This window comes from Eriocheir sinensis, chromosome 41 (genome assembly GCF_024679095.1).
Source record: "Eriocheir sinensis breed Jianghai 21 chromosome 41, ASM2467909v1, whole genome shotgun sequence".
NCBI classification, from domain to species: domain Eukaryota; kingdom Metazoa; phylum Arthropoda; class Malacostraca; order Decapoda; family Varunidae; genus Eriocheir; species Eriocheir sinensis.
Genome location: NC_066549.1, coordinates 13,945,902 through 13,972,372, shown reverse-complemented (window position 1 = coordinate 13,972,372; position 26,471 = coordinate 13,945,902). Strand labels below are relative to the sequence as shown.

The following is a 26,471-nucleotide window of genomic DNA, read 5'->3' as shown; positions in this document are numbered from 1 at the left end:
ATATATATATATATATATATATATATACATACATACATACATACATACACACATACATACATATACATACATATATATATATATATATATATATATATATATATATATATATATATATATATATATATATATATATATATATATATATATACCTACCTACATACATACATACATACATACATACATACATACATATATATATATATATATATATATATATATATATATATATATATATATATATATATATATATATATATATATATATCTATATATATATATATATATATATATATATAGGTGTATATATAGCTGGATGACCTTTTTCATTTCTCCCTAATTGTCTCTGGAATGGAGGCATACATTCCACGTACTTTCTCTACTCCCCATGCTAAAAAGCTTTTGTTTAATCACGCTTGTTCTCGTGCTATCAAAGATAGAGAGGCAGCTCACAAAAGGTACCAGAGCCTTCGCTCTCCTGCCAACCATGATCCTTATATTTCTGCCCGGAATCGTGCCAAATCTGTTGTTCGACTTACCAAAACCTTTTTCATTAATAGAAAATGTCAAAACCTTCCTTTTTCTAATTCTTCCCGGGACTTCTGGCACCTAGCCAAAAACATCTCTAATTTCACTTCTTTATCTTTCCCTTCTCTCCTTAACTCTGACGGCAGCACCGCCGTCTCATCTATCTCTAAGGCTGAACTCTTCTCTCAAACTTTCTGTAAAAACTCCACTCTGGACGATTCTGGGCATATTCCTCCTACTCATCCCCCCTCTGACTCCTTTATGCCTGTTATTAAGATTCTTAAGAACGATGTATTCTATGCCATCTCCGGCCTCAACTCTCAGAAGGCTTATGGACCTGATGGAGTGCCTCCTGCCTGGTCAAACTCTTTCGCCTCTGCCTGTCAACATCTACCTTTCCTTCCTGCTGGACGTATGCCTTCATACAGCCTGTGCCTAAGAAGCAGGGTTGGCATTAACCTCCCCCCCCCCCCCCAAAAAAAAAGCCAAAGTTTTTTTTAAAGATTTTACATAAAACAACAGAAGAAACATCCTAATTGAGGGCAGAAATAAATGAAAAAAAAGTCCATTGTGTATATGTGTGTGTCACACCTCTCTCTCTCTCTCTCTCTCTCTCTCTCTCTCTCTCTCTCTCTCTCTCTCTCTCTCTCTGAATGAAGTGAATATTTATTTTTTCTATAAAAAATAGCATGTATAGTTATTATGGATGTACTCGATCATAGTCTAATAACAATAACAATATTTATTAGCAACCTAAAAAAAAAAGAATCGGACATGAATTATCAATCCAATAAATAGATCCGAGCAATCTGGTACCGTACCGTTTAGCTGGTACCGTTAGTACCGGTACTGGTACCGGTACCTGCCCACCCCTACGTAGTAGAGAGAGAGAGCGATCGTCCGAGGAGGACACACGTGCTGCCGCTCTCTCCGGGTGTCTGCTTGCACTGCTTGTTTACCTGCCGAGCGCCTGTGTTCGTGCCTCTCCGTGTGCCTTATAGCCCGTACTGTGCCTGGTGGACTAGTCACTAGTGCAACGTGGTTGGAGCCTGTGAGTAACAAACTTGTGCTGTGTGTTACCCTTGCCTCTCTCTTGGTGCGGCCTGCTGTGTGTGTGGAGTCCTGTGCAGCGCGTTCTCGGGCTGTTTCTTGGTTCACGACCCCGTGTGTTGCTCGGCACGCCGCCTGCCTGTCCGTGGTTGATGTTGTGTGTGTGTGTGGGGGGGGGGAGGGGGGGGGGAGGGGGGGGGGCGTTAGAGTATACTTCTATTTGTTTGGATATGATTTACTTTTTAACTTTTTTACTTGGGGTTGGGTGTGCGTTTTTTATGATTCCTGGTTGTATTGTTTTGAAGGTGGAGTTTTCCAGTGCCATGAAGTAATCTATCAGCTCTCTCATCACCCATTATTGTACTGAATGCCACTCCCTCCTGTATCATTTCATCCTTATAGATGTATTTATACTTCCTTTATCTATGTTTTTCAATGTTATTTCTTTTCTAGAATTTCTTGACCATCCTTCTGATTTTGGTTTAAAGATTCTTACTCCATTATCTTGATCTGTCTTCTCTTTTCTTCCCTTGTTTGAGTATGTTTGTCTGGTGTGCTTTTTTGTTTCCTATTCACCTGGTTATGCCTCCTCTTGAGCTTGTTTGCATTTGTATCTCGACTTCTCCTGCCTAAGCCCGACCTACTCTCCTTATTATGTCATCTTCCTCTGTGTATGCCCTGCCCGTGCTTGCTTCCATCTGTTCTTCGATTCCTTGGGCTTTTGCACTGTCTTTTGGTATGATTTCTGTTGGTGGAGGTGGGCCAGGGTTGCTTATTGCTGGGAAGTTGTTTTAAATAAGAGGTGCTATTGTTTTTAGGACTCATCAGTCAATTAAAAGAAATACATGGACGATTTATAGTGTTCCAGCACCTTTTTTCATGAACAATACGTGGCTGTAATTTTTCGGTGATTCACATGAACTACAAGAATGATAATAAAAACAAGCCCAGTTATTCAACTCATAATAATTTCGCTCTTCAGTTATTCAATATTCTTTTGTAACAACTTATATTCACCTGAAAATTTGAGAATCTATTGCTCTTTTCAGGCCTTTTATACAAGCGATTGTATTCCATAATTTATTTTTTATTGAGTAGAAAACTCATAATTATTGTGACCTCCGGTAGTAGAACCGCTCTGGGATTTATATAGTTTTTGTAATTTAAAAAAATGAACATTTTGAAGAAGAAAAAAAACTGCGGGATTAGACAAACACTGAACCATTGAAAGCCTCGATTTATTTGTCAGAGTAATATTAAACTCGTAAAAATGCTACGCGTGCCATGGCCTGCGTGTTAAAGAAGAGCAATATACATTTTCAGAAAATGTTCGGAAATCTTCAGGACATGCAGGTGTAACCGAGTGAAATTGTCAAGTACCGAGATAAAGGCAGTTACGTGGGAAACCTTGCAGTCAAGAAAACACTAACAAACACTAATCATACTGTTAAGTTGAAGTTGTATAATTCTGCTGAAGGAAAACAATGCATGTGGAATGATAACAAAAGTAAATCTAAATCTTTTGCTGAGCACGAAATGACATTTTTAAAAGGTGTTTACTTAATAATTGGACACATCTCGCCAATGACGAAGCTGCCAAAAATTCTGCAGAGTACAGTAAATCACCCTACATGGCTTTCATATATAATAAGAAAGAATGACTCAGAACTTCAGGAGTCGTGCAGGCATTCAGGGGGCAGGGTGTGGATGAGCAGTGCATAAAGAAAGGTGTTTGAAGATAATTTGTATATAGGAGCTACACGGCAATCATTAAACTCCTCAAGAAAGCAAAAAAATAATAACAATAATAATAATAATAATAATAATAATAATAATAATAATAATAATAATAATAATAATAATAATAATAATAATAATAATAATAATAATAATTTGGAAAAGCGTTAAGTAAGGTGACACAACTTTCCACATTCATTTACTTCTTGCTTAGAAGTATTAAAAAAACTAGTGGGATGACATGGGAATCAAGACAGGCGGAGCATACCTTAACAACCTAAGACTCAAATGTGACAGTCCTCTTAAGTGAGTTTGAGGAAAACCTGCAGCCAGTGATCGAGGAACAAAACAGAGAAAGCCTGAAAGGTCTAAAAATTAGAAATAAAGAACACGAAGATAACGTAGTCGAGTCCGTTGGCAGGAAAACAAGTAATGATCGGGAAGGACGCACCTCTGAGAGCAGAATACAAATAATTATCTCGGACAAACAGTTGGTGCAAACCCAGACCAAGAAAGATAAATCGTTAATTAAGAAAATAGGAATTAGATGGAGTGCTTTTCGTAAACATAGTAATGCCATGAATAGCAACCTGCTACTCTCCATGGTGTACAGTCAATAAGTTCTGCTAGTCTTAACATATGCTTCAGAAACTTTGTGCCTCACAAAATATGTAGAGAGAAAGCCTAGAAGCGCACAAAGAAGAATGGAGAGAAAAAATGCTGCAATGGGAGATTGAGAGATAGAGTGCTACTAACATCGTGGATCAGAGAATAGGCAAGGTTGAAGATAGTCTGTCTATTAATAATAAGAAATTGACTTGGACAGGCAATAATATTCGTAGAACTGATGCCAGGTAGACAGTGAAAGCAACGGAGTGCCAACCCAAAAGTAGTAGTGGGCACGGTTCCGCTAATCCACTAATTAGCGAAGCTATTTTCTTTTTTTTTTTGTTAGCTGATTAGCGTTTCCGCTAACTTTGGAAACAGTTTGCGGATCAATTAGCTTCCGCTAAGTGTAGTTCCTCCTCCGCTAACTTAAGTCCACTAAAAATTTCATACAGGTTTGGTCTTGTCCGTTGTGAGCAGACACAGCACCAGTTGAGCCACATGACGCAATAATTCCAGGGCTTCCACTTTTGGGTAAATTACACCTTAAAGTTGGGTAATTGGACAATTATTAGGGAAACTTTTGGGTATCTTAGGGTAATACATCTACCATTTCCAACTCTTTGGACTCGGGATTTAATAACAAAAATTCATATTTTCCACCTGACAAAAAAATAAAAGTGTCAGTTATGGAAAAAGTAAATAATGCGTATATTTGCGGGAAACCTTGGGTAAAGTATACGGATTTAGGATAAACTGGAGGCTTCTTTCTCTTCTCTTGTTGTTGCTTATTGGGGTCTTCGTTCAGTTCAGCTTCGACGTTGTCACCGTGTAGTCGCGTTCATTATTGTCGCCTTGTCTATCGTTATCGACGTCATGGAAGGTGACCCGAGTGAGGACGTTTTTGTTCCACCTGAGGATGCTGCAGCCGAGGGTGAGGCGCAGGTCACTCAAGCTGACGGCCAGAGTCCCAGAAGTTCCCAGAACCCGTGGCCTCACCTGGAAAAGGACTTTGTCCGTAAATCAAGAGATATGACGAACGCCAATGTCTTGCACTTCCGATGCGTCATGTGCCAACCCAAGGAGACCATCGTTAACGGACAGACGGGGCTTTAGAGCCAAAATACTAAACTGAAGCTAAATCCATATACAAAAAAGTTAGGGGTTAGCGTTTAGCTTCCATTAAATTCTTTATCAGTTTAGCGGGTTAGCGTAACCGAAGCTATAACTTTTTAGTTAGTGCACGTTAGCGAAGCTAACTTTTCGGCTAGCGGTGCCCACCACTGCCCAGAAGTTGTGAGAGAAATCAGGGGAAGCAGAGGACCAGGTTAAAGGATGAAAACAGACCATCCAGAGAGGCGGTGGCTGAGTGGTCAGCGTGCGGACGCGGCGTCCTGGAGGACGCGGGTTCAAGTCCCGCCCGCCGCTACGAGCTGACAGTTTATAGTCATCGCCGAGAGGCTTGAATCTGCCTTCATGTTTGTCTCTAAGACCACTTATTAACCTGGACTGTAGCGAGACTCTCTACAGTGACGCTAAGATGAGTTCCGGGGGACAGCAAGAGCCAAACAAGATGGCGCCACTATGAACACCTACCTGCACCACGAACGGGCTGGGGCCTGTCAGCAGGCCCCATCAAGATAGCCTACCGGTGCAACGGGCCGAGTGTAAAAATAAATGCCGGAGCAGGATTGGGTACGTAAACATTAAACAAAGAGCGGTGAAGAACCCAAGATGGTACGTCCCTTCACTGCATCATTCATTCACACTGGGCACACCTTACCCAGAAATGTATGTTGCTAATGGATACGTTGTCGTAGCTGTCGTCGCCAGTGAGCCACGGATAACCTCGGTAAATGGTTTCGTTATAGTCCAGTATCTGCTGTTCCGCGAGCGGTGTCGTGAGGGAGACGCAAGTAGTCTCTGGGGTGTAAAAGTTGTAACAGTTGCTGTCTGGGAAGGATTGGAGCGGCCGATTAGTGAAGGGCGCCTCCCACCAATTACCGGCCCCGTCTTCATGGGTCAGGTTGCCCACGCTGAGGGCACCGCCAGCTGTAACTTGCACGGAGTCGAAGTAGGCGTTGAGGGTGCGGCCGTCCCCGTAGATGACTGCCAGGTGCAGCAACAGTGCCTCGTCGGGGGTGAGGGCGGGAGCAGACTGTTCCCCTTTCCACCACAGCTGCCAGTTGCCGTTGCACTTGACAGTGTGAATCTTTGTTTGAGATTTTTTGAAAAGAATTGTACTGTTTTGGGACTTGTCTATCCGCTCCCAGCAGGTGGTTGCGCAGTGCTGACAACGGTCACCCCAGCAGTTAGGTCGACCACAATCCTGGCAGGTGATGTTGCCCATCAGGCAAGAGGCGTAGCATGTGGGCGGAGGGGACGGAGTGATCTCAAATTTCTCGTAGTAGAACTGACCTGTCGGGGAGAAAAGCAGACTGGTAATAACAGAGGAATCTCGTGGCCTAGGTACAAAGAGCAGCATCGACGGCCCAACTTGTGTACTGACCTGGTGCGGAAAGGAGAATCGAGTCCTTGTCGATGCAGCGGTTCAGGCGCGAGAGAAAGCAACGGCGGCTGCCAGGCTTCACCACGAAGGAATAACACGAGGGATGCGCCACACATCGGCTGTTGCACTCCAGGAGCATGTGTGGCCCCAGCGGGCCTCCTACACACACACACACACACACACACACACACGGGGAGAGACAGCATTAGTACTGCACGTATATGTCCTGTCGTAATGTTATACATATGGTCAAATATATACTGACCAACCCCGTCACAAAAAATGAGGCACTGAGCGGCAGAGGGGCCAGTGCGAGAAAAATCTCCCTATTGAGTTACAGGCGGTATCTGGTAGCTCAAGGCTTCTTCTACTAGAATATGAATTATTTGAAGGTAAAACAATCGGTATGTCCACGGGAAAGAAGGGCGAGGCTAACGTACTATTTTCTCCCAAACTCTCTGGTTATCTTCAGATGTCAGTAAACAGAGGGGACAATAATCCAACCAATAAGATCCCGTTTCTTATGCATGTCTTTTTTTTTTTTTTTTTTACGTCGTGGCTGGCCTGTGTGCCAGTGAGGCTTCTCCCCGGGATCCTCTGATGCTCGGTCCCAGGCTCCCGGTGGTGGGGCCTGATGGTCGGCCCAGCCCGTGGCGCAGCAGGCGTGTTTAGTGGCGCCATCATCATACATTCATGCTGCCCCTCCCGGAGCTCATCTTTTCCTAGAAATCTAGAGTTGGGTTGATTGATGGTCTTCTGCAGCATGTAGGTGGGGTTAAGGCGGCTGGGCAGGGCTGAAAAAAAAAAATCCCAGCACTGCGGCAAACCGCTGGCGTCCGCCGCCACCACCTCCCCAATGTCTGTTTACATAGTCGTCCTTAGCCAATGGAGAGAAGCACGAGTTCTGATAGTGGATTTTCTTTGAAAATATCCACTACAGTGGTGTATAGCTCATCACAAACTGAAGGCAAATGTCCACTGAACGCATCGAAACGCCAGATGAGGCCAGGGACTTAGAAGCAACATGTAGGAAAAAGGAAAAGAGATAACTTATACGAGCAAGTGGACAAATGAACAGGTTTCGGCACAAGTTGTTGGACCCCCTTGTTAGTGAAAAACACTTACATGACGGGCATCGAGGTGGCTGAACGGATAGCAAGACGGCCCCGCGTTCAGGAGGACGCGAGTCCAATCCCCGACCGGTGCCACCAAGCTGGGATTTTTCAGCCTCCTCCGAGTGGCTTAAAACTACCCACATGCTGTCCAGAAGACCATCTATAAACCCGGACTCTAGATTCTAGGATTAAAGATGAGCCAATGCAAGATGGCGCCACTATAAACACTCGCCTGCGCCAGAACGGGCTGGGCCGACCATCAGGACCTACCGGGAAGAAGCCTTGGACCGACCATCAGGATCCACCGGGAAGAAGCCTACCGACGCAATAGGCCACGACGTAAAAAAAAAAAAAAAAAAAAAATGATGAGACTTGTCAAAATGAAACTACAAAAAGTTCGTTCACAGAAGTATGGTGCCATAAACTTTAATTTAACTGAAAAGCCACTGCCACTCAAATACATTAATGGTGTTTTACCCACACATGAAAAACTAGGACATGAGAAGCCTCATGAGGTATGTTCCACAAGCTTACCAGTCCTTCTTTGAGGATATTTTCGCCACACAGCGGCGACTGGTTGAGCGTCAGACTGAAAACACTGGAGACACGGGATTTCACCCAGATGACTTTCTGAATTTTTAGGCTTGATCTTCCCCCTTAACTCACACCCACACAAGTAAGATAACTTCCATGGATTGGTTTCTGTTCCTAGTTTGAAGGTTTGCTTAATTTATTTATACATCTCTTATTACTGATGAATTCTTAAGTTCATGTCCATAAAATGATTTTATAAAAAAATCATTAAAAAGTGTGTGATTATGATTAGGGTAATACAACTGCTACAAGCAATTTTGCTCATGAATGAACTTTATTGGGTATCATTATTCTTTAGATTTTTTTAATATGTGCTGGTCGATATAATCGTCAGGCCTATGCGACAGATAGCTATGCCCGTTATAATCATTTCCTTAAATCATGTATATGATTAAAAAGCTCTACCCAAGAGCTTTAATTTGATGTATAATAAGGAGTAATTTAGAACATAGACAAGTAACTATATGATCTCCAACTTCAATCTTCATTTACTCAAAAGTATGGAATTGGCGTGTTGGCCCCTCTGCCGCTCAGTGCCTCAAATGCTATCGTATTTACCCCATTCGGAATGATGCCGTTGTGGCTATGTAAGCGGCGTCTAAAAGGTTATTTCTCCTGTCATAAACGACAAATAAGAAATATGTGTCTTACATTTTGTTGTTAACGGCTTGCACAAAATGTATACATACGTACATACGTCTTTCCTTTTGTTGTTAGAGGCTTGCACACACTCTTGTAAATTGGGGTGACTGTGAGTTCAAAACGCATCCTGCCTGCCCTGATTCCTATAAAGACAAACGAGGCCTCCTATCTCTCCTGCACCAACCCTTCTTTGACCCGTGACGGTGAGTAGGTAGCTTACACATAACACAATCCCGTCGTAACATGTTCAAGGACGTAATAAGGTATATTCAGAGTTGCCAGCCAGCGGGTGTCAGGTCACATGGCCACAAAGTTTGATCTGGATCTGGATACATGGTGCGCAGGGCACCCGTACAGGTGCATAACACGCATATTTGAGATTCTTTCAATTATCGTAAATTACATGTCTTTCTTTGGGGCTTTTAACAATTACGCTTCAATACAATGTGATACTGTTGTTAATAAAAAAAATTTTTGTATCATTTAATACGGTAAAAATGTGTCATACTATCATTACAAGTCAATGAAGGGCTAATCTACATATACACCCATTCTGTGAATAAGGCCAGTATTTTACTTTTTCTTACCAAAGCATAGTCAATCTATATGTTACACCCATTCTGTGATGGATGAAGATGATATTCAGTGGAAATAAGGCCAGTATTTTATTTTTTTTCTTACCAAAGCATAATGGCAAATTATTAAACATTAATTTCATACCTAGTAATGTGTAATTACAATGTGATTATATATTTCTCACTTCTTTTTCAACTTAGCAGTAATATGTAAGCTGTTGCTATATCATAGTGCTGTTATCCTTTTTCTAGTGTCCAAAAAGACATATTTTTTTCCTATATCTACAAAGTATACTGGTATATAGTTTTGCTAAAAGATATGTCACTGATATGGTGATTTGTGATGGTCTAATGGAAACAGAAAATTGTATTTTTGAGCAAACATATTTATTTCAATGTGCCTAGGTAGTTTCATTAAAAAAATATATAGCTACTGTTTTATGCATTTTATGATAAATAGTAGCAGGAATAACAAGTAAAATGAGCTGGCACACATTATAAGGCAGTGTTGTACAATTCTGGGGAAATTGTGACCAATCTAGGGAATTTTTGACATCTATCTGGGGAAATCCTGGACTGGCAAAGTGGGACCCCTGCCAAGGAGCGCCACGTCAAAGCTCCCACAACTATACACATGCAGCCCGACAAAGGAACACTCACGTGCGACCATCTGGAAGTCAACAATGAGGTGTTTGTTGGTGGCGTAGTGAGGCACCACGTTTTCGTAATCCAGCCCGGTGATGGTGAATGTGGAAGCTGCGGCGGCGGCGACGACGATCGCCACTGCACCCACTAGCGACCACATGCCTCACCTAAACATAACACAAGGCAGATGATTAGGGGCTTGCCGTAACCGCTTTTGACTAAACAGTTTTTGCTTCTCACCGAAACTCCTCACATTTCTGAGCCCTACAATGTCCCATTTGCAAAGCTGGGCACGATAACAGAAAACCTTATTCCCGATAACCGATAACTGATAATGGAAAACCTTGTCGGTGATAACCGATATTCGTTAACTAGAGACACAAATATAGGCGATAACCGATAACCGATACCCGATATAAATCCACAATTCCGATACTAGTTAGCGACAAGTCCGACAGGCGAAAACGGTACTATATTGATATTTCAAATAACAAAAACATAGATGAATCCAAATTTTCATTATCTGTATTTTAGAAAACTTGCAAAACCTGAAAACCACACGTTGACACGTACACATGGACGGTAATACAGTAATCCCTCGCCATATCGCGGTTCACTTATCGCGGCCTCGCTGTATCGCGGATTTTTAAATTGTATCGTATCGGGGATTTTTCGCTATATCGCGGGATTTTGCGGTAAAATAAGCATTTTCTAGCCTAAAAAATGAAAACGATATAAATCAACGGAAGTAGGAACACACCTAAATAAGCACCTACGTCACCCACCTATTTTTTTTTTTTTTTTGTTATTTTTCCGTCGCGGCCTATTGCGCCGTTAGTCTTTTCCCTGGTTCACTCCTCCCCTACTTCCTTTCTTTCTTCTCCCTCTCCGTCCCCGTATTTTTCTCCTTCTCATTTCATTCTTCTTTTCCTTTCACCTCCCTCCCAGTTTTTCTCTTTTAATCTCTTTCCCTCCCACTCACACCCTTTCTCTCCCCCTCTTTCCTCACCTTTACCTGACCCTCCCTACCTCTCTCTTTTAATCTCTTTCCCTCCCTTTCCCTGCTCATCGTAGAAAGTGACATTTTACGCACAAATGAAAAGATTAAAGTAAGCAAAGCTCCTGGTCCAGACAAAATTACCCCTTGGGTCTTAAAAGAAATCAAACATCAAATTTGTAAACCGCTCTCCATCATATTCAATAAATCTTTAACAGCTGGAAAAGTTCCGTCAGATTGGAAACTTGCAAATGTCACACCAATTTTCAAAAAGAGGGACAAATCTCATCCAGGAAACTATTGACCAATTAGCCTGACATCTATTGTTTGTAAGTTAATGGAGACTATCATTCGCGACAATATGGTGGCATTTTTCGAAGAAAATAATATGATAAATAATTCGCAACATGGCTTCCTTAGTAAACGTTCGTGTTTAACTAACTTACTTGATTTTTTTCATTATATTTTTGAGGTGTTCGATGAAAGCAGATCAGTAGATATCATATATCTGGATTTTCAAAAGGCATTTGATAAGGTCCCCCACCAACGATTGCTCAGCAAACTATTGGCGCACGGTATCTCGGGTAACATTCACAATTGGCTGGTGGACTGGCTCTCTGAACAGATACCGATATATATTTAAATAAGTTGCGGATGGCTGATAACCCGATTTTGTTATCAGCGATAAAGTATCGCGATAACGCCCAGCTATGCCCATTTGATATTCAATACTTCCTCCGGATGGTCCTCATTAACATCGGAACATGGAACTTCTTTGCTGCCGGGTACTTAGAGACGCTGGTTTGGCATGAAGGGAGAATGGCAAAATTGTGGTGGGGGGCGTCAGGCCTTTATAATACGGCATAGAGTGCACATGGAGAGCACAAGTATATCTCCACCATAGAAAACGGAGACGAATCGAAATGAACACAAGAGGAGAGCGAGGGACAAACTGACTCCAACTCATTGGGTGCTACGTACTACAGTACGTTTCTGCGCGAGTAAATGGCTACTCGGTCAACTCGGTTCTTGGATTTGAGTGAGTAGGCTACTGCTCGGTCAACTCGGTTCTTGGATTTGAGTGAGTAGGCTACTGCTCGGTCAACTCGGTTCTTGGATTTGAGTGAGTAGGCTACTGCTCGGTCAACTCGGTTCTTGGATTTGAGTGAGTAGGCTACTGCTCGGTCAACTCGGTTCTTGGATTTGAGTGAGTAGGCTACTGCTCGGTTAACTCGGTTCTTGGATTTGAGTGAGTAGGCTACTGCTCGGTCAACTCGGTTCTTGGATTTGAGTGAGTAGGCTACTGCTCGGTTAACTCGGTTCTTGGATTTGAGTGAGTAGGCTACTGCTCGGTCAACTCGGTTCTTGGATTTGAGTGAGTAGGCTACTGCTCGGTCAACTCGGTTCTTGGATTTGAGTGAGTACTACTCGGTTTACTCGGTTCTTGCAATTCAACTTTTTGATCGATTTCCAAAATTTTGGATGGAATATAATCGATCGATCGATGATTGACTAATTAAGCAAGAGTAATCGACTTGGTAAGTCACATTATGGATCATCAGCCTGGGAAATGAAACTCATCATCGCAGTTAAAAATATAAATTTTGCGCAACATTGAATATGTTTGTGTATGAATTATCTGCCTCATATACCGACACATGCATTATTATCTGTAGACCTTGACCCTTCTGCTTTATCTCGAGCAGGAATGAAGAACTGTACGTAGGTCTTCGAAAATAAGAAGAAAATTTTAAATTGTTTTAATTTCACATGGAATGTTAAAGACATTATTTTAAAGTTATCTGTCCTCAGACGAAATTGAACAACTCTCATCTCTGGCAACCCTTTGACCTCCCCCTTCCCCTTTAGCCTCCTGGTTATAAGACTGCCACCTCTACCCCCCCCCCCCCCCCCCTCCAGAGACACGCCAGTCCTCGTCGACAGACCGACTTGGTCGGCTCGGCTGACGTCAGCCGATAGAGTCGGTCTGTCGGCACCCTGCTACGGGCCGCCATTGGCAAAGGCCAATGCTCCCTCCAATTAGGAGGGAGTAAATGTTCAATAATAATTCAACAACCCTCCCCGCCCAGCCATCTCTGTATGACCTGCTGTCGGCCTATTATCGTGGGAGCAAATTAATCATTCGGTACTCGGTTTACTCGGTGTTGAAGAGTTGTTAGTACCGAATTACTCGGTTTGCAGAAAGTACTCGGTTCTCCCATCACTACCGACTCACAGATGACCGCGGACAGCCAAGAGGACGCGTCACGGACTAGATGGGAGGTGGTGTAACGGAACAGACAGGACTCCTACCTCTCCTGGCCTTCGAACAAACTATTTCTTCATTGGGTTTCCAACGAGGATCACATTCCAAAACTAAACAAGGAAATAGAGAAAACACGCATAAACTTTTTTGTAGGATTCATTGACTACGAGAAAGCCGCGGTGGTTCTAAATACGATTAAAAACAAGGGGGAGGGGAAATCTATTGTAGAATTCATGAAGGCATTTACAAAGATGTAACAACGACTATTTAACTTTATAGATAACGGAAAATTTCCAATAAAAAAGGAGTCAGACAGGGCGATTCATGTTATTTAAACTGTTTACGGTGTTCTTAGAATAAATGTTAAATAAAAACTCAGAGGGAGGAAAAAAGGAACGAAAAAATGAATATCTTTATTTTTTCGATATACAGATTTTTATCGGCGTCGCAGACGCCGATCAACAGATTGTCCATCTTCTTAGTGTTGTTCTCTTCTAGTTGTTTCCCTGGCTTACCCATGCATTGTAGACATGACATTGTATAATAACATTTGTTAGCCCTGATGAACCCTACAACATGGCATTATAAACAAAGTCATTTTTTTTTTTTTTTTTGCGTCTTGGCCTGTGGCGCCGGTAGGCCTTCATAGTACGGCCTGATGGTCGGCCCCAGCCCGTTGTGGCGCAGGCAAGTGTTTATAGAGGTGCCATCTTTACTTTTCAGCATTTTCCATTTTAGACCCCTAGTTGCATAATATAAATTGTTGGGGGGGTGTTCGAGGGTCATGCGACGCCGATCTAGCACAGTTTTTCTGCTATTAACACTTGCTCAGATTCTTTTGAGAGGAGACAAGTGATGAACTGCAGCATATGATAAAAGAGCTGAACAGGGAGTACAAGCAGGACTTCATATGCACAACAAAAAAATCTAAAGTTAAGTTCAACAATTATACCCAAATCGAAAAAATAGTCCTCCAATAGGATTCTCAAGAAATGGAAAGTTAATATGGATGCTTAAGACATTGGGTTCAAACAAATCCTTCACTAGAACCGAAAATAAGAAGGCGTATAAGACTGGTCTGGAAAACCTTCGGAAGACTGGGAAACATTGCATGTCCTTGTGTTTGATTATGTTTGAAGTGAAGGGCTTTCAGTGGAGCATATTCAGGGTTATCAGGTGTCGCCAGCGAATAGATTATTATGCACCAAAAAGTTTGAAATGTTCTTTCAATTATCGTAAATTACCAGTGTTTCTCTGGGACTTGTAACAATTACACTTTAGTACAATAAGTGACACTTGTTAATGAAATTGTAGCTGATCATTCTCGTTGTTTTATTTATTGGTAAACGAGAGAAAATAAATGCCGTGCGAAAGCCTATCCTTATCAAAAATCGTTTTTACATGAAAGCCGTGCGCAGTCAACCAAAAATGGGCTTTCTATAAACTTTTATTTACATTACAATATTTGCTGAATATCCCCTTAGAGTGTATCAGTGTCGCCGTCGGCGAAATTTATCAAGAACATTAAGGCGTCAAATATCTCGACAGAAAGCGCAGCCTCCATTCTTTGATGTCCGTGTGCGATATTGACTTCCGCTCCAATAGTGTTTCACTCCGCCCTCAACTCCTGGCCTTAAACGCCATCACCTTTGACCTGCCCACGCTCCTGGTAGCGGCAGGCGTCCACCCAAGATCTTGGTTCATCTCTTACAACAACCAGCAGTCAGTTGAAGGCGGAGTATAATATGCTGGGAGCGGAAGCTGCTGACCCCACTGAGGCACAAACACCTGGCCTTCCTAATGTTGGGTGGGGGGGCTGTCGAAATGCCTGACGCCCTAACGTTTTTGATAAATTTCGCCGAAGGAGACACTTATACACCCACGGCAGGTACTCAGCAAATATTGTAATGTAAACAGAAGTTTTTAAAAAGCTAATTTCTGTTTGATTTTGCAGGGCTTTCATGCAAGAACGATTTTTTAAGATAGGCTTCCGCAAGGCATTTATTTTCTCACATTTACCAGTAAATAAAACAACGAGAATGATCAGCTACATTTTTTATTAACAACAGTGACACTTATTGTACTGAATTGTAAATGTTACAAGTCCCAGAGTAACACAGGTAATTTACGATAAATGGAAAACATTTCAAGCTTTTGGGGGCACAATAACCTATTCGCTGGCGACACTCGCTGGCTGGCAAATCTGAATATACCCCATTAGTGCGAGCTCCGTCATATCAAACGAGTCAGACATGGAAACTGACCCAGTGTCTGGAAAGGAAGCTGTGATATACTCAAAGAGGGATGGAAGGATCGATGGTAGGTATCATTATAATGGATGAAAAAAATGCAACTAGATAAGAGAACAGACAAAAGTAGATGACGTTATGATATCTATCGAGAAATGTTACAATCAAGAAATGATAAAGGACAGCAAACGTATATAGTAGAAAACACAGCAGATAGATAAAAGTGAATGACTAAAAAAATAACTGACAAAGACCCTAGATAGTGCAATGAAATTAATAGCTTACGAAACGTTTTCATTGAGAAGAGTAACTAGAGGCAGAAAAAAATGAACAGAGACGCTTAGGAGGCCGATGCCTTACACAGAAATGAAACAGGCTGATGATGATGGTGATATCACACACACACACACACACACACACACACACACACACTTACCTGAGCCACGATGAATGCTTGGCAGCGGCTGGGAAGGGAGCGTCTGGCGTCGTGTCTCCATCCTGCTGCTTATATTCCCCGCCGCCTCCCACCGCCTCAGCGTTGTTTGGGTTTGATGGGTCCGTTGTCAACAACATTTCACCGGTTCATTAGCGGGAGGTTCGCCTTCTTTCAGGATGTGATGGGCCTCTGCTTGCTGGCGATAGGAATTTGTGTACGGTAGACGAGATCACAACATAACAGCAGAAATGAAGCTGGACGGGAAGTTGCAATTTTGACGTAAGTTTTATATGATATGACGTTATTCATTGCTGCTGTCAGGTGAAAGTACTGTGCTGGGTCATATTCTTAAACCTTTCGGCGCCGAAGCACACACATTTGATAAGGTTTTTGTAGTTGTCAGGATTTCCATGAGTAGTTTTATGACCCTGGTGGTAGTCTGACCCTTTTTCTGTACCATGAATCTAAAAAAAACACTCACCACAACCCGACTAATCTCCATTTTGGCCTTTGGAAATAGTTGATGTGAGAGGCGGTAGCGTTTGAGAATAGCGACCCCAGAATTCACATGGGCGTGCAAGGGATACAGGGAAGCGGTGCGTCTCCTGCCAAGTGGCGCTCAGCCCAATCAATTTGACCTGCTGTTAGATTTTGGGATTAGGATCTTGCGCGTCGTTATTGAGTAATTGATTAATAGTGAGTCTTAAAACATAGTGATTCACATACGACGTCAGCCTTTACTCTCAAGACTGACGACTGTTTGGGAAGTTTTAGGCAGCTTTTTCTTGTGACGCATAACATTCTTAAAATCAAAATAATGTGCCACAGAACTGTATAAATTTAATCACCGAAACCGAGACAATGGACGTACAATAGCGTATGTTTTCTCTTTTTTCAAATAAGCACTGACGCCGAAGTTGAGTTACTGGAGGTGGTGTCTGCCGTCTTCAGGAGGGCGAGAGATTATTGGGAAATCAGACGTGCCAGGTATAAGAGGCCATGTTACATTTCGACAGGGCGGTGCGACCTTTCTTTTTGTCGTCCCTTCATGCAGTTACCCTACGGAATAGTTTTTTGGTTAATCATTATATAACTGCCTAAATAGATTTTTGGGCATTTACAGACCCCTTCTATTTATCAAAAGCTATTTTTGCAGTCATATCCCAATTACAATCACCATCTTCCATCCTGTAACTGTTTTGTTGAGCACTTAATTTCTTCCAAAACTTCTAATTTACCCAGTTCTTTCTGCTGTTTTTATAAATTACAGCAGCATAGACGAAGCTACAAACATACTTCGTCAATCTAGATTTACACCAACACTATTTTTGCAGTTTTCTATCTATATTAAATCGCTTTCTTGTACATTCTTCCAGACAAGAAAAATTCACTGTCTTCCTTACCTCTCCCCCTGTAATTCTCATCAAGTTTTGTTCACAGACCCTCCCATTTATTTACCACGCTTACTTTTACTGCCGCTTCCAGCTACTCAAAGGCCAAACAATAGTTTCACTCAGTCCAATCCCATCCGCTCTCTTTCTCATGCTACTCTATCATCATTTTCCTCATACATTTATATCTCATTCCATTCACAGACACGCACACGCACAGACACGCACACTTCTTCTAAAATTCTTCCATGCTACCTATTACAGTACCTCTCCTATCATAAAATGGCTTTGTCCTTTCATCCGTTAATGGACCATCGACGGTGGCATTTCCAGTGCAGTGATGACCCTGGGAGAACGGTCCCAGTTTATCAGAACAAATATCCTAAAACAACATCTGCTGATGATCACAGCACTCTCACCGTTAGTTCTCCCTGACAGCCTAGTAACAACGCGATCACTTAAAAGGTGGAAATTAGTGAGTGTCTCCTCTAAGAGGGGTATTCTTGATTGCTAGTAGTTCTTATTAACACCACTGATACTACTGTACGTGGCAATTTTATAAACTCGTACCTTGGATAGACTTCTTTGGCTACGCTACAATCTAAGTGCCTCAAGCCTAAGAAGAGCATTTGTGAATCCTACATATATTTGATATTGTAGCTTCCTTGCGAAGTATTTGCTCACCCTTTTTTATAGTCTATGGTTAAACCCTTTTACTCGGCTGCTTTATGACTACTTCAAAGTTTTCTTCACCTTATCCATGGTTACACTGGGACTTCAAAGTTCAACGCCTCAGTCTCCTCACCACTATACTCCTGCCCACCCCGACTACTGGAAATTTCAGTGTAGACGCCATTTGGGTCTTATCGAGCAAACAACTGATTCCTGTCAGTGCCCAGTCTTTTCTTTGTTGCTTCCACATATGTTATCCTGCAGAGTTTATTCGATCTAGTCCATGATAAATCCACGAATATCACTTAACATATCTATCGTCCCCATGGTGTAGTGGTTCGCACCCCTATAGCTACGAATCTGCGGGCCAGGGGTTCGAATCCCACCCCTATAGTTTGGCGCACAACTCACTCAGTTATTCATCCTGCCTTTCGAGCTGGTCAATTGATGGGTACCTGGGGAATACTTGGGGAAGGTAAACAGTGGTAACCCGGACGCCACAAATGTCGTGTGTCCCGGGGTGGTGAGTTCTTGCCCACCTCTCAAGGAGCAAGGAAGCTCAGGGAGCCATTAGACGGACATGACCACTGAGGCCACGAGCAGTTATGGCGCAATTCCCCAACATCATTTTACTAACATTCTTATTGTTGATTAGTTTTGCCCCTTTTAGTTCTTACTTTCATCTTTATGAACCTCTATACGAGATCTAGAATTTTTATTTGTTTACTATAGTCAGTGAACCCTACACTATGGACCAGAAACTTGCCCCAGCCTTGTCATTAAGCCGCGAATTTTGGAAAATCAACCGCTTTGGTGCGAATCACCATAACTGTGTGTATTTCTGGGACTACAGAAATGTTTTTTGGTATCAATCGACGGCAAAATGAAAGGGCTATATTTTGTAATAAGCACCGGGCTCAAACCCCGACTCGAAAGAGTAAACAATCGAATAAATTCGCAAAAAACGACTCTGAAAAAAACTATTTTTGAGTTCCCAACCTTCAAACTCACTCATTTTTTGAGAGTTTCTAAAAACTTATTTAACAAATACTTTAGCCCTACCAATGTGCTCTCCAATATGATGCATAACATTTCCCCACTCCCACTCGCTAGAGCTCAAAACTTAAACCCTTTTGAGAGCGATTTTGACGAACTCTAGACACTTTGCCGTTTTTGTCTAGTGTGCCTCTAGAAGGCTGTAATTTGGCATGTAGCCCCTCTTGGCAATGTACTTTGATCAGCTCGAAGGAGTTTTTGATAGCTCGATTCCAAGTTTGTCGTCGAGCCGTCACAAAATAGTCTGTTTTTCAACCCTTTTGCTGCGATTTGGACATGTCCTAGATTTTTGCTTATAACTTTTTTTTATTTATTTAGGGCTTTCCAATTTTTTCCTGATTAATAATCTGTATTAATGGAGCTTTCATTTGCCACCAAGCACGCCTTCCTAGCTTCAGTAGTTTTTGCTCGACCTTGATCAGAATTCGCGACGAAAATTCGCCGAATCTGACTCATTTCACGCGCCGCGACGAAAAACCTTCCTGACGCCACAAAAATTAATATATCTGCATAAAAATTCATAATTATATGAACACTTCAATATGTTGACTATCTTGTATTAAAATCATTTTAAGATATCTATTTAAAAAGTTACTATTGTTGTATAATCATTTCACTATATAAATCAACCTATATTAAGCACCTTATTATACAGATTATTTTTTATTATATTTAGTATTCAACCCTATTTCTTCCCATTTATGAATGATACATTTAATTTGCTTTCTTTTGATACCAAATATGTATGTATATATGTATGTATACATTGGTGTGTGTGTGTGTGTGTGTGTGTGTGTGTGTGTGTGTGTGTGTGTGTTGTCTAGTTTTTATTATTAAATTGAATTTTCAGTTTTAGTTAAATCTTTCTGTTTCGTACATGTAATTCTAGAGCAGACTTCTGATTTTTCTCTGTTTATATATCGTTTTTATTAAAAAGAAAAGTTCATCAGTGTAAATTCGTGAAAACCATCACATACACTAGTCAGCTTCACATTAAGTAATGCTGACTGACTTGTATTTTTTAAGGAAATCCAATTAAGCGATTCGTTTCCCAGTTTAAAAGCTTTATAACCTTGCTTTAGTTAAGATGTGAGAAACAAGGTGAACAGTGAGGCCAGGTGGCTTCTGAGGATCACTAATAATTTATATATTTGAAGAGTCTTTTCGTGATGTGCTTAACAGTGACGATTTTTTTAATCCATTGTATCTGTTCATTAGCTCCTCAGCTTGAACGATGTACTCCTGGCAGCAGCCTTTAATGTCACGCTTTCATCAGGACATGAAGGAGAATATATTACCGTCTTGAGCCCGAAGAAGCTCGTATGTATGGTTCATTAGTCAGCGCGGCCGATGCTTTCATGGCCAGGCTGCGCTGGGGGGCCGTTGTTGAGGGGGAGCAAATAGATTGTTTTATGATTTGTGTCAGGTTTTATGCTGCGATTAATGGTAGCAAAGGTGTGTGTGTGTGTGTGTGTGTGTGTGTGTGTGTGTGAGAGAGAGAGAGAGAGAGAGAGAGAGAGAGAGAGAGAGAGAGAGAGAGAGAGAGAGAGAGAGAGAGAGAGAGAGAGAGAGAGAGAGTGCGAGTAAGAGAAAGAGAAAGGGAAAGAAAAAGAGCGAGAGCAAGAGAAAGAGAGAGAGCAAGAGAAAGAGCAAGTGAAAGAGCGAGAGCAAGAGAAAGAGCAAGTGAAAGAGCGAGAGCAAGAGAAAGAGGAAGAGAAAGAGCGAGAGAAAGAGAAAGAGAGAGAGCGGGAACAAAAGAAAGAACGAGAGAAAGAGAAAGAGCGAGAGCAAGAGAAAGAGCAAGAGAAAGAGCGAGAGAAAGAGCAAGAGAAAGAGCGAGAGAAAGAGAAAGAGAGAGAGCGGGAACAAAAGAAAAAACGAGAGAAAGAGAAAGAGCGAGAGCAAGAGAAAGAGCAAGAGAAAGAGCGAGAGAAAGAACGAGAGCGAGAGAAGAATGAAAGCAAGAGAAAGAGAGAGTAAGCGAAAGAGCAAGAACAAAAGAGAGAGAGAGAGAAAGAGAGAAAGAGAAAGAGAGCGAGAGAGAGAATCATCACTGCTGCCTGAACAATGCTCTCGCTTGCTCTTTTGTTCCCATGGTGTAGCGTTGACGTCCTATGCGATTCGAATTCCATATAGATTTCTGATACATCACCTTCACTCGCTAGTCTTTCTCGGCCTGTGTTTATGAATCGCTTTTGAGCCATTTATTGTTGCTCGATGCCAGCCGCTGAGCGAGACCGTGTATTGCATCGGCCAAGACCGAAATAGACCTAATTAGACCTTGTGCGGTGCGGGGACACATGAGGGAGTTTCCTGACAACACCAAAAGCGAGGAAATGCGTACCGTGAAGTGATGATGACTGCAGTGTTTGTGATGAAGGTTGCAATGGCGATGTTAATGAAGACCAGCCCCCCGTGATGAAGTGATGACTTATATTCGTGAATATGATGATGATGATGAAGGTTGATGATAGTGAGGAAGATGAAGATTTGCGAAGACTTTTTTTCTGGACGGCGTAGTTACTGATTCGGTCAAGACTCATAAACAAGAGAGTTGCGGAACCTCATTGAAACATCGAGAAGAAATTAAGAGTACAGAAGTGTATATGAAAATAATAACACACACACACACACACACACACACACACACACACACTTTATCTCATGCTGTGGTGAAGAAACATCCTCAGACTTGTTAATTTTTTACATTGGAATTTCCTTTAAGAATCATCTATTGTTAATGTAAGACAGGAAGCAAAACTCTACAAGTGTTTACAATGGTAGTTACCGCCGGCCAGCGAGGTGTAGGGGTGGGGCAAGAGAGGGTAGGAGAGGGAGGGGTGGTGACGGGAAAGGGGGTGTACCAGGAGGAGGGTTAGGTTGGGGTGTTCCTGGCAGGGAGGGAGGAAAAGGAGGGAAGCATCGGCGCGCGCCCAAGTTACCATTTCCTCAACTTTACAGAGAACGGACCAAGGACGTGAGAGTGAGACGCCGCGGCTGTCCTTCGCTCCGGGTGAGTCTACAGTGCCATAAGTTATCCATTTCCTGCACCGTTTCCACAGCAGCACTCTAAGTTCATATAAATGCACTATGTTCGTTGTAGTCTACAGTGTCTCTACGCGCCTCCCAACTACCCTCGTTGTGTTATTTGACCCACTTATGAGAGCAGAGGCTCCAATCATTACGGAAGCAAATGGGACTCGATCATAAAAGTATACAATCATTATTTAGCACGAATATTTGTCATTTTCCATTTTCTCCTGTGAATATATTTTTTTTTTATGTGATGGTTATGATTTTTATTTATGTTCCGTTCCTGCTGGCTATCCAGGTGTTCGGTATAACGAAGCTCTGGCCATGTACGGAATTGCCCAGGCACTTAATATAATTGCTTCTAATGATTTCAACAGTTTGGCGAAGTGTGTGTGTGTGTGTGTGTGTGTGTGTGGGTGGGTGGGTGGGGTGGGGGTGGGGGATAATGGGAAATCTAGTCGTGATGAGGAAGAGTAAAAAGGATAAATAACTCGGTATTAGAGGTGGCTAGGTAGCGTCCCGTGGTTCTGTGCTTGTTGTTTCTTCGTATGAGTGTCTACTCTTGGCACGACAGCAGTGTTTGTTTGCGGGAGAAATCACACACTCAATGGAAAGCCTGTTGGCAGTACTGGTTCTAGACTCCTGCGTGTATTGGTTATGCTGGGGTGCCTCATAGTGTAAACCCTCCTGTTTTTACAAAGGGTGATTCATCATTCTCGTTAGCCATTACTGCCACATAAGGAATTTCCAACGTGTCGCACACCTCTCTGATGTTTGAATACTCTTCTACTCCGGCAAACGTTTTAATTTAATAACTCCATCTGGTTCGTTGCCGTCTGTCCTGACTTCAATAATTCCTTGGTTGCTATTCTTATTACTATGGTTGTCCAGCTGTTATAATTTATACAGACGGTATGACCACCTCAACCTCATTTCTTCTTACTCTGAAAATTATCCTGGGTAAAGATTCGTATTAGGTCCGTGCCAGTATCTCATAATCTACTTTTTTTTCTTGGAGATCCCAAGCGGTTGTATGTATCATTTGTAGGCCACAATGGGGGACATATGAAACAAACACCTCGGCCATCAGCAAGGTGTGGTGCTCTCTGACCATGGTAGCACTGATGAGCGTGGAGCTTCACCAGCACAGAGGTTTCGATCGGCCGCTGCTGTGTAGAGTAGTTGGTGGTATTTAAAGCCATATCCCATTTAACAATATATACGAGAACGTTTTGTGGATATGGCAAGAAAGCGATTTCACACCACATGATCGTATTTTAGTCACATGAAACACATGTTTCGCAACAGTGACTCGACAAACCTCACGAACTATATATTTACCGACGGCCAGGATACAAGCCATGATAAGAGTACCATTACTTATGATTATAATCACAGGACTACTGTGACCACCTTCTACCTGATGGTGAACCTGAAAACAGTAGAATGCTCCCACTGACGCAATATCATAAGAGGTGTCGCTCCAGGAGGAGGCAGAGTGGGTCCTTTGGGTAAATAGCAGGAGGGTGTTGTTGAAGAGGGGAGGAGTGAAGAGGCAAGGGGACGCTGGACTTTGCAGGCTATAGGAATTAGGGTGAGAAAAATAAATTTGAGATGATGACAGGGCAAAACTATTGTTTTATGGAAATACTGAATTTTAGTCATACCTGATTCATTATATAACTTATCATCACTGGCTGTAACAAATGATAACACACTGTGGTATGGTTACTTCATGTGCAAATAATTATGGCATCTTTTGTTTGACAGGTATTACATCTGCTGTAAAGGTAAAGTTGGGGACATACGCTGTAGCAGCGCGTGGCCTCGGTGCTCATCTCCGTAACATTGGCCCTTGAGTCTGTGGTGGGAGGGAGCCCATTATCCCGGGACACAGGGCCAGTACGTGTGACATCCGGGTTACCACAGTTTACCTTCCCCAAGTTTTCCCAAGTACCAATTTATCGACCAGTCCGAGAGGGAGGATGAACAGCTGGGTGAGGTGCACGCCGACTGCCCGGGCCGGGATTCGAACCCGGGCCCACGGAATAGAATCCAGGCACGCTGACCACTAGACCACGGAGGTGTTGTCATAAGCACTGGGAAATACTTATGCACGCTAGCAGGCATTAACTGGTTGACTATGTCCACGCTGATCAGTCCGTCAAGCACGATTGTGTTTTCCAAATCGCATTCGTGGCCGCCATGCCTGTCCACTATAGTAATCCCCAACGAAAAAAAAAATATATATATATATATATATATATATATATATATATATATATATATATATATATATATATATAGACATATATATATATATATATATATATATATATATATATATATCTATATATATATATATATATATATATATATATATATATATATATATATATATATATATATATATATATATATATATATATATATATATATATATATATATATATATATATATATATATATATATATATATATATAGTAAGACCATTTTAAAAGAGTCCATTTTGACGTCGGCCACTGCGGGTCACCCCCGCCCAGCAGCTTTGCCACGCACTCCCAACATCTCTCTTTTCCTTTGAATTGATTAAATTAAATAACTGGATAATCCAATAAGGCTAATTAGTGTTAAGATGATTTTTTTAGAATAATATAAATGATTTTGTATAAATATCACACTTGATAACGTTGTATTCTGACGCTGTCGCTGTACTGACGGCCTGACCTAGCCAGCAGGCCATTTGCGGGTCACGCGCCAGCTGTCACTGTAGCGCACGAGAGCGCGGGACGAGGGGGAGAGTGACAGCCAGGGCAACTTCCATTCTGGCCGTGACCTTGCAAGAGTGAAGTGTGGGTCAGTCCTATGGTCAGACCCTCAGCACACTGGCAACGTCAGGAAACAACGTTGTCAAGCGTTGTGGTATTTATACAAAATCATTGGTTTTATCCTAAAAAATGAAACTATTTTAACAGTATATAGCTCTACTGGATTATCCAATCACTAATTGTGCAAATATAGAAAATTAACTGTACCTACGGTTCTTGAACTCCCTATATTCTCATTTTTCCTCCTCCCTCTTATTTTTCCTTTTTGCTTTCCTTTTCGGCTCTTTGTTACCCACACATGTATTCTAACTGTTCCTCCATTCACATTTTCTTTTTCATCTTTTCTCTCATTTTCTCATCTACTACCAAGCTGCTATATTTTTTTTTTTCAAGAAACACAAAACCAAGGAGTGTGATGTAACTGATACTGGCAGCTTTTTGTGCCTCCTTAGTGCGATTTTTTTTCAGAGTGCGCCTAGCTATGAATTTTTGGGCCGGGTTCAAATCCCAGCCCAGGCAGTCGGCATGCAGCTTACCAAGCTGTTCATTCTTCCTCTTAGGCTGGCTGACAAATGGGAACCTGGGGAACCCTGGGAAAGGTAAACTGTAGTAACTCGGATGTCACATTGGTCCTGTGTCCTGGAGTAATAGATTCTTCCCACCACGGGGTCAAGAGCCGATGTGATGGAGATGAGCATTGAGGCCACATGCATCTTCAGAACATGGCTCTAACTTTACCTTTTACCTATAACGTATTACTGCCTAGCAAACCAGAGCCATCACTCAAGCTGGGAGAGTGTTCAACAGAAAAGTCAGACTTATCATGCACCAAGCCTCTTCTAATGACAATTTTAGTCCGTTCTCCCCATACTGTAGTGACTCATTACAATGACAATGCATCTTCTACTGGTATTTCAGTCTCTTCTAGTGTTTTTAGCTCAATCTCTGGTGTCACTGGCACTATTGAAGCTTCAGGAATACTGGTACCGGCAGTGTTGTCAGAGTACTGGTGTGTAATGCCTAGGCATCTTGGCCTGGAATGAAAGTTCTATGGCTGTAGGAATCATATAACATTGGATTAAGCATAAAAGTTGTGTTACTGTAGAGTTCACATTCAAAATATACTAAAAATCTAAGAAAAACGCTTTTACGTAATCCCGTCCCAAATTACCCCGTGTCTAATGTGCGGTATTTCTAGCAAAAATTATTGGCTCAGATCCATAAAACATTATCTGCAAACTTACCTCATAGGACAAGGATTCTGGCCTCAAAGTTTCAGGTGTGCAGCTATATTAGAAGTAGTGTAAAAGAACTGAAGTGTTTCCTTCATGCAGAGGGTGGGATTAAAGGTCATGATTTAAAGGGCAGCCTGTGGAAGGACATTTAAATTTTGTCAAAATTTTTATTAAAGAAAAAATTTTGGGAATTTTGTATCCTACCTCTACAGGTCCTAAAGTAAAGGTTTTAAGGAGTTTATTAACTCGGTAATTAAATTACATAATTTGTCCCAAATTACCCCGAATGTCCCAAATTACCCCGTT

General features: G+C 41.9%; 1 protein-coding gene and 1 long non-coding RNA gene across 3 annotated transcripts; one reads left to right on the top strand and one right to left on the bottom strand.

Moving 5' to 3' along the window:
* The first annotated feature begins 1,431 nt into the window (after window positions 1-1,431).
* On the top strand, window positions 1,432-22,341 carry LOC127009690 (uncharacterized). The gene is made up of 3 exons (XR_007762136.1): window positions 1,432-1,579; window positions 16,125-16,228; window positions 22,030-22,341. It is a non-coding gene; the product is annotated as an uncharacterized LOC127009690 (long non-coding RNA).
* LOC127009689 (uncharacterized) lies at window positions 2,808-16,089 on the bottom strand. 2 transcript variants are annotated; one of them, XM_050883014.1, is made up of 4 exons: window positions 15,950-16,089; window positions 10,017-10,168; window positions 6,431-6,589; window positions 2,808-6,339 (listed from the first exon to the last, which is right to left on the bottom strand). In XM_050883014.1, exons 2-4 carry the CDS (start codon window positions 10,159-10,161, stop codon window positions 5,681-5,683), a joined length of 963 nt encoding a protein of 320 aa, XP_050738971.1. In that variant the 5' UTR covers window positions 10,162-10,168; window positions 15,950-16,089; the 3' UTR covers window positions 2,808-5,680. The 2 variants fall into 2 exon arrangements, with proteins under 2 accessions (XP_050738971.1, XP_050738970.1); XM_050883013.1 differs by lacking the exon at window positions 15,950-16,089 and having other exon boundaries at window positions 10,017-10,254.
* Window positions 22,342-26,471: the final 4,130 nt, after the last annotated feature.

Coding starts and splice junctions, on each gene's coding strand:
- LOC127009689 (XM_050883014.1), bottom strand. CDS start 10,161: ATGTGGTCGCTAGTGGGTGCAGTGGCGATCGTCGTCGCCGCCGCCGCA. Junction 6,590..10,016: donor TGACTTCCAGATGGTCGCAC/GTGAGTGTTCCT, acceptor GTGTGTGTGTAG/GAGGCCCGCTGGGGCCACAC. Junction 6,340..6,430: donor GATTCTCCTTTCCGCACCAG/GTCAGTACACAA, acceptor TCTCCCCGACAG/GTCAGTTCTACTACGAGAAA.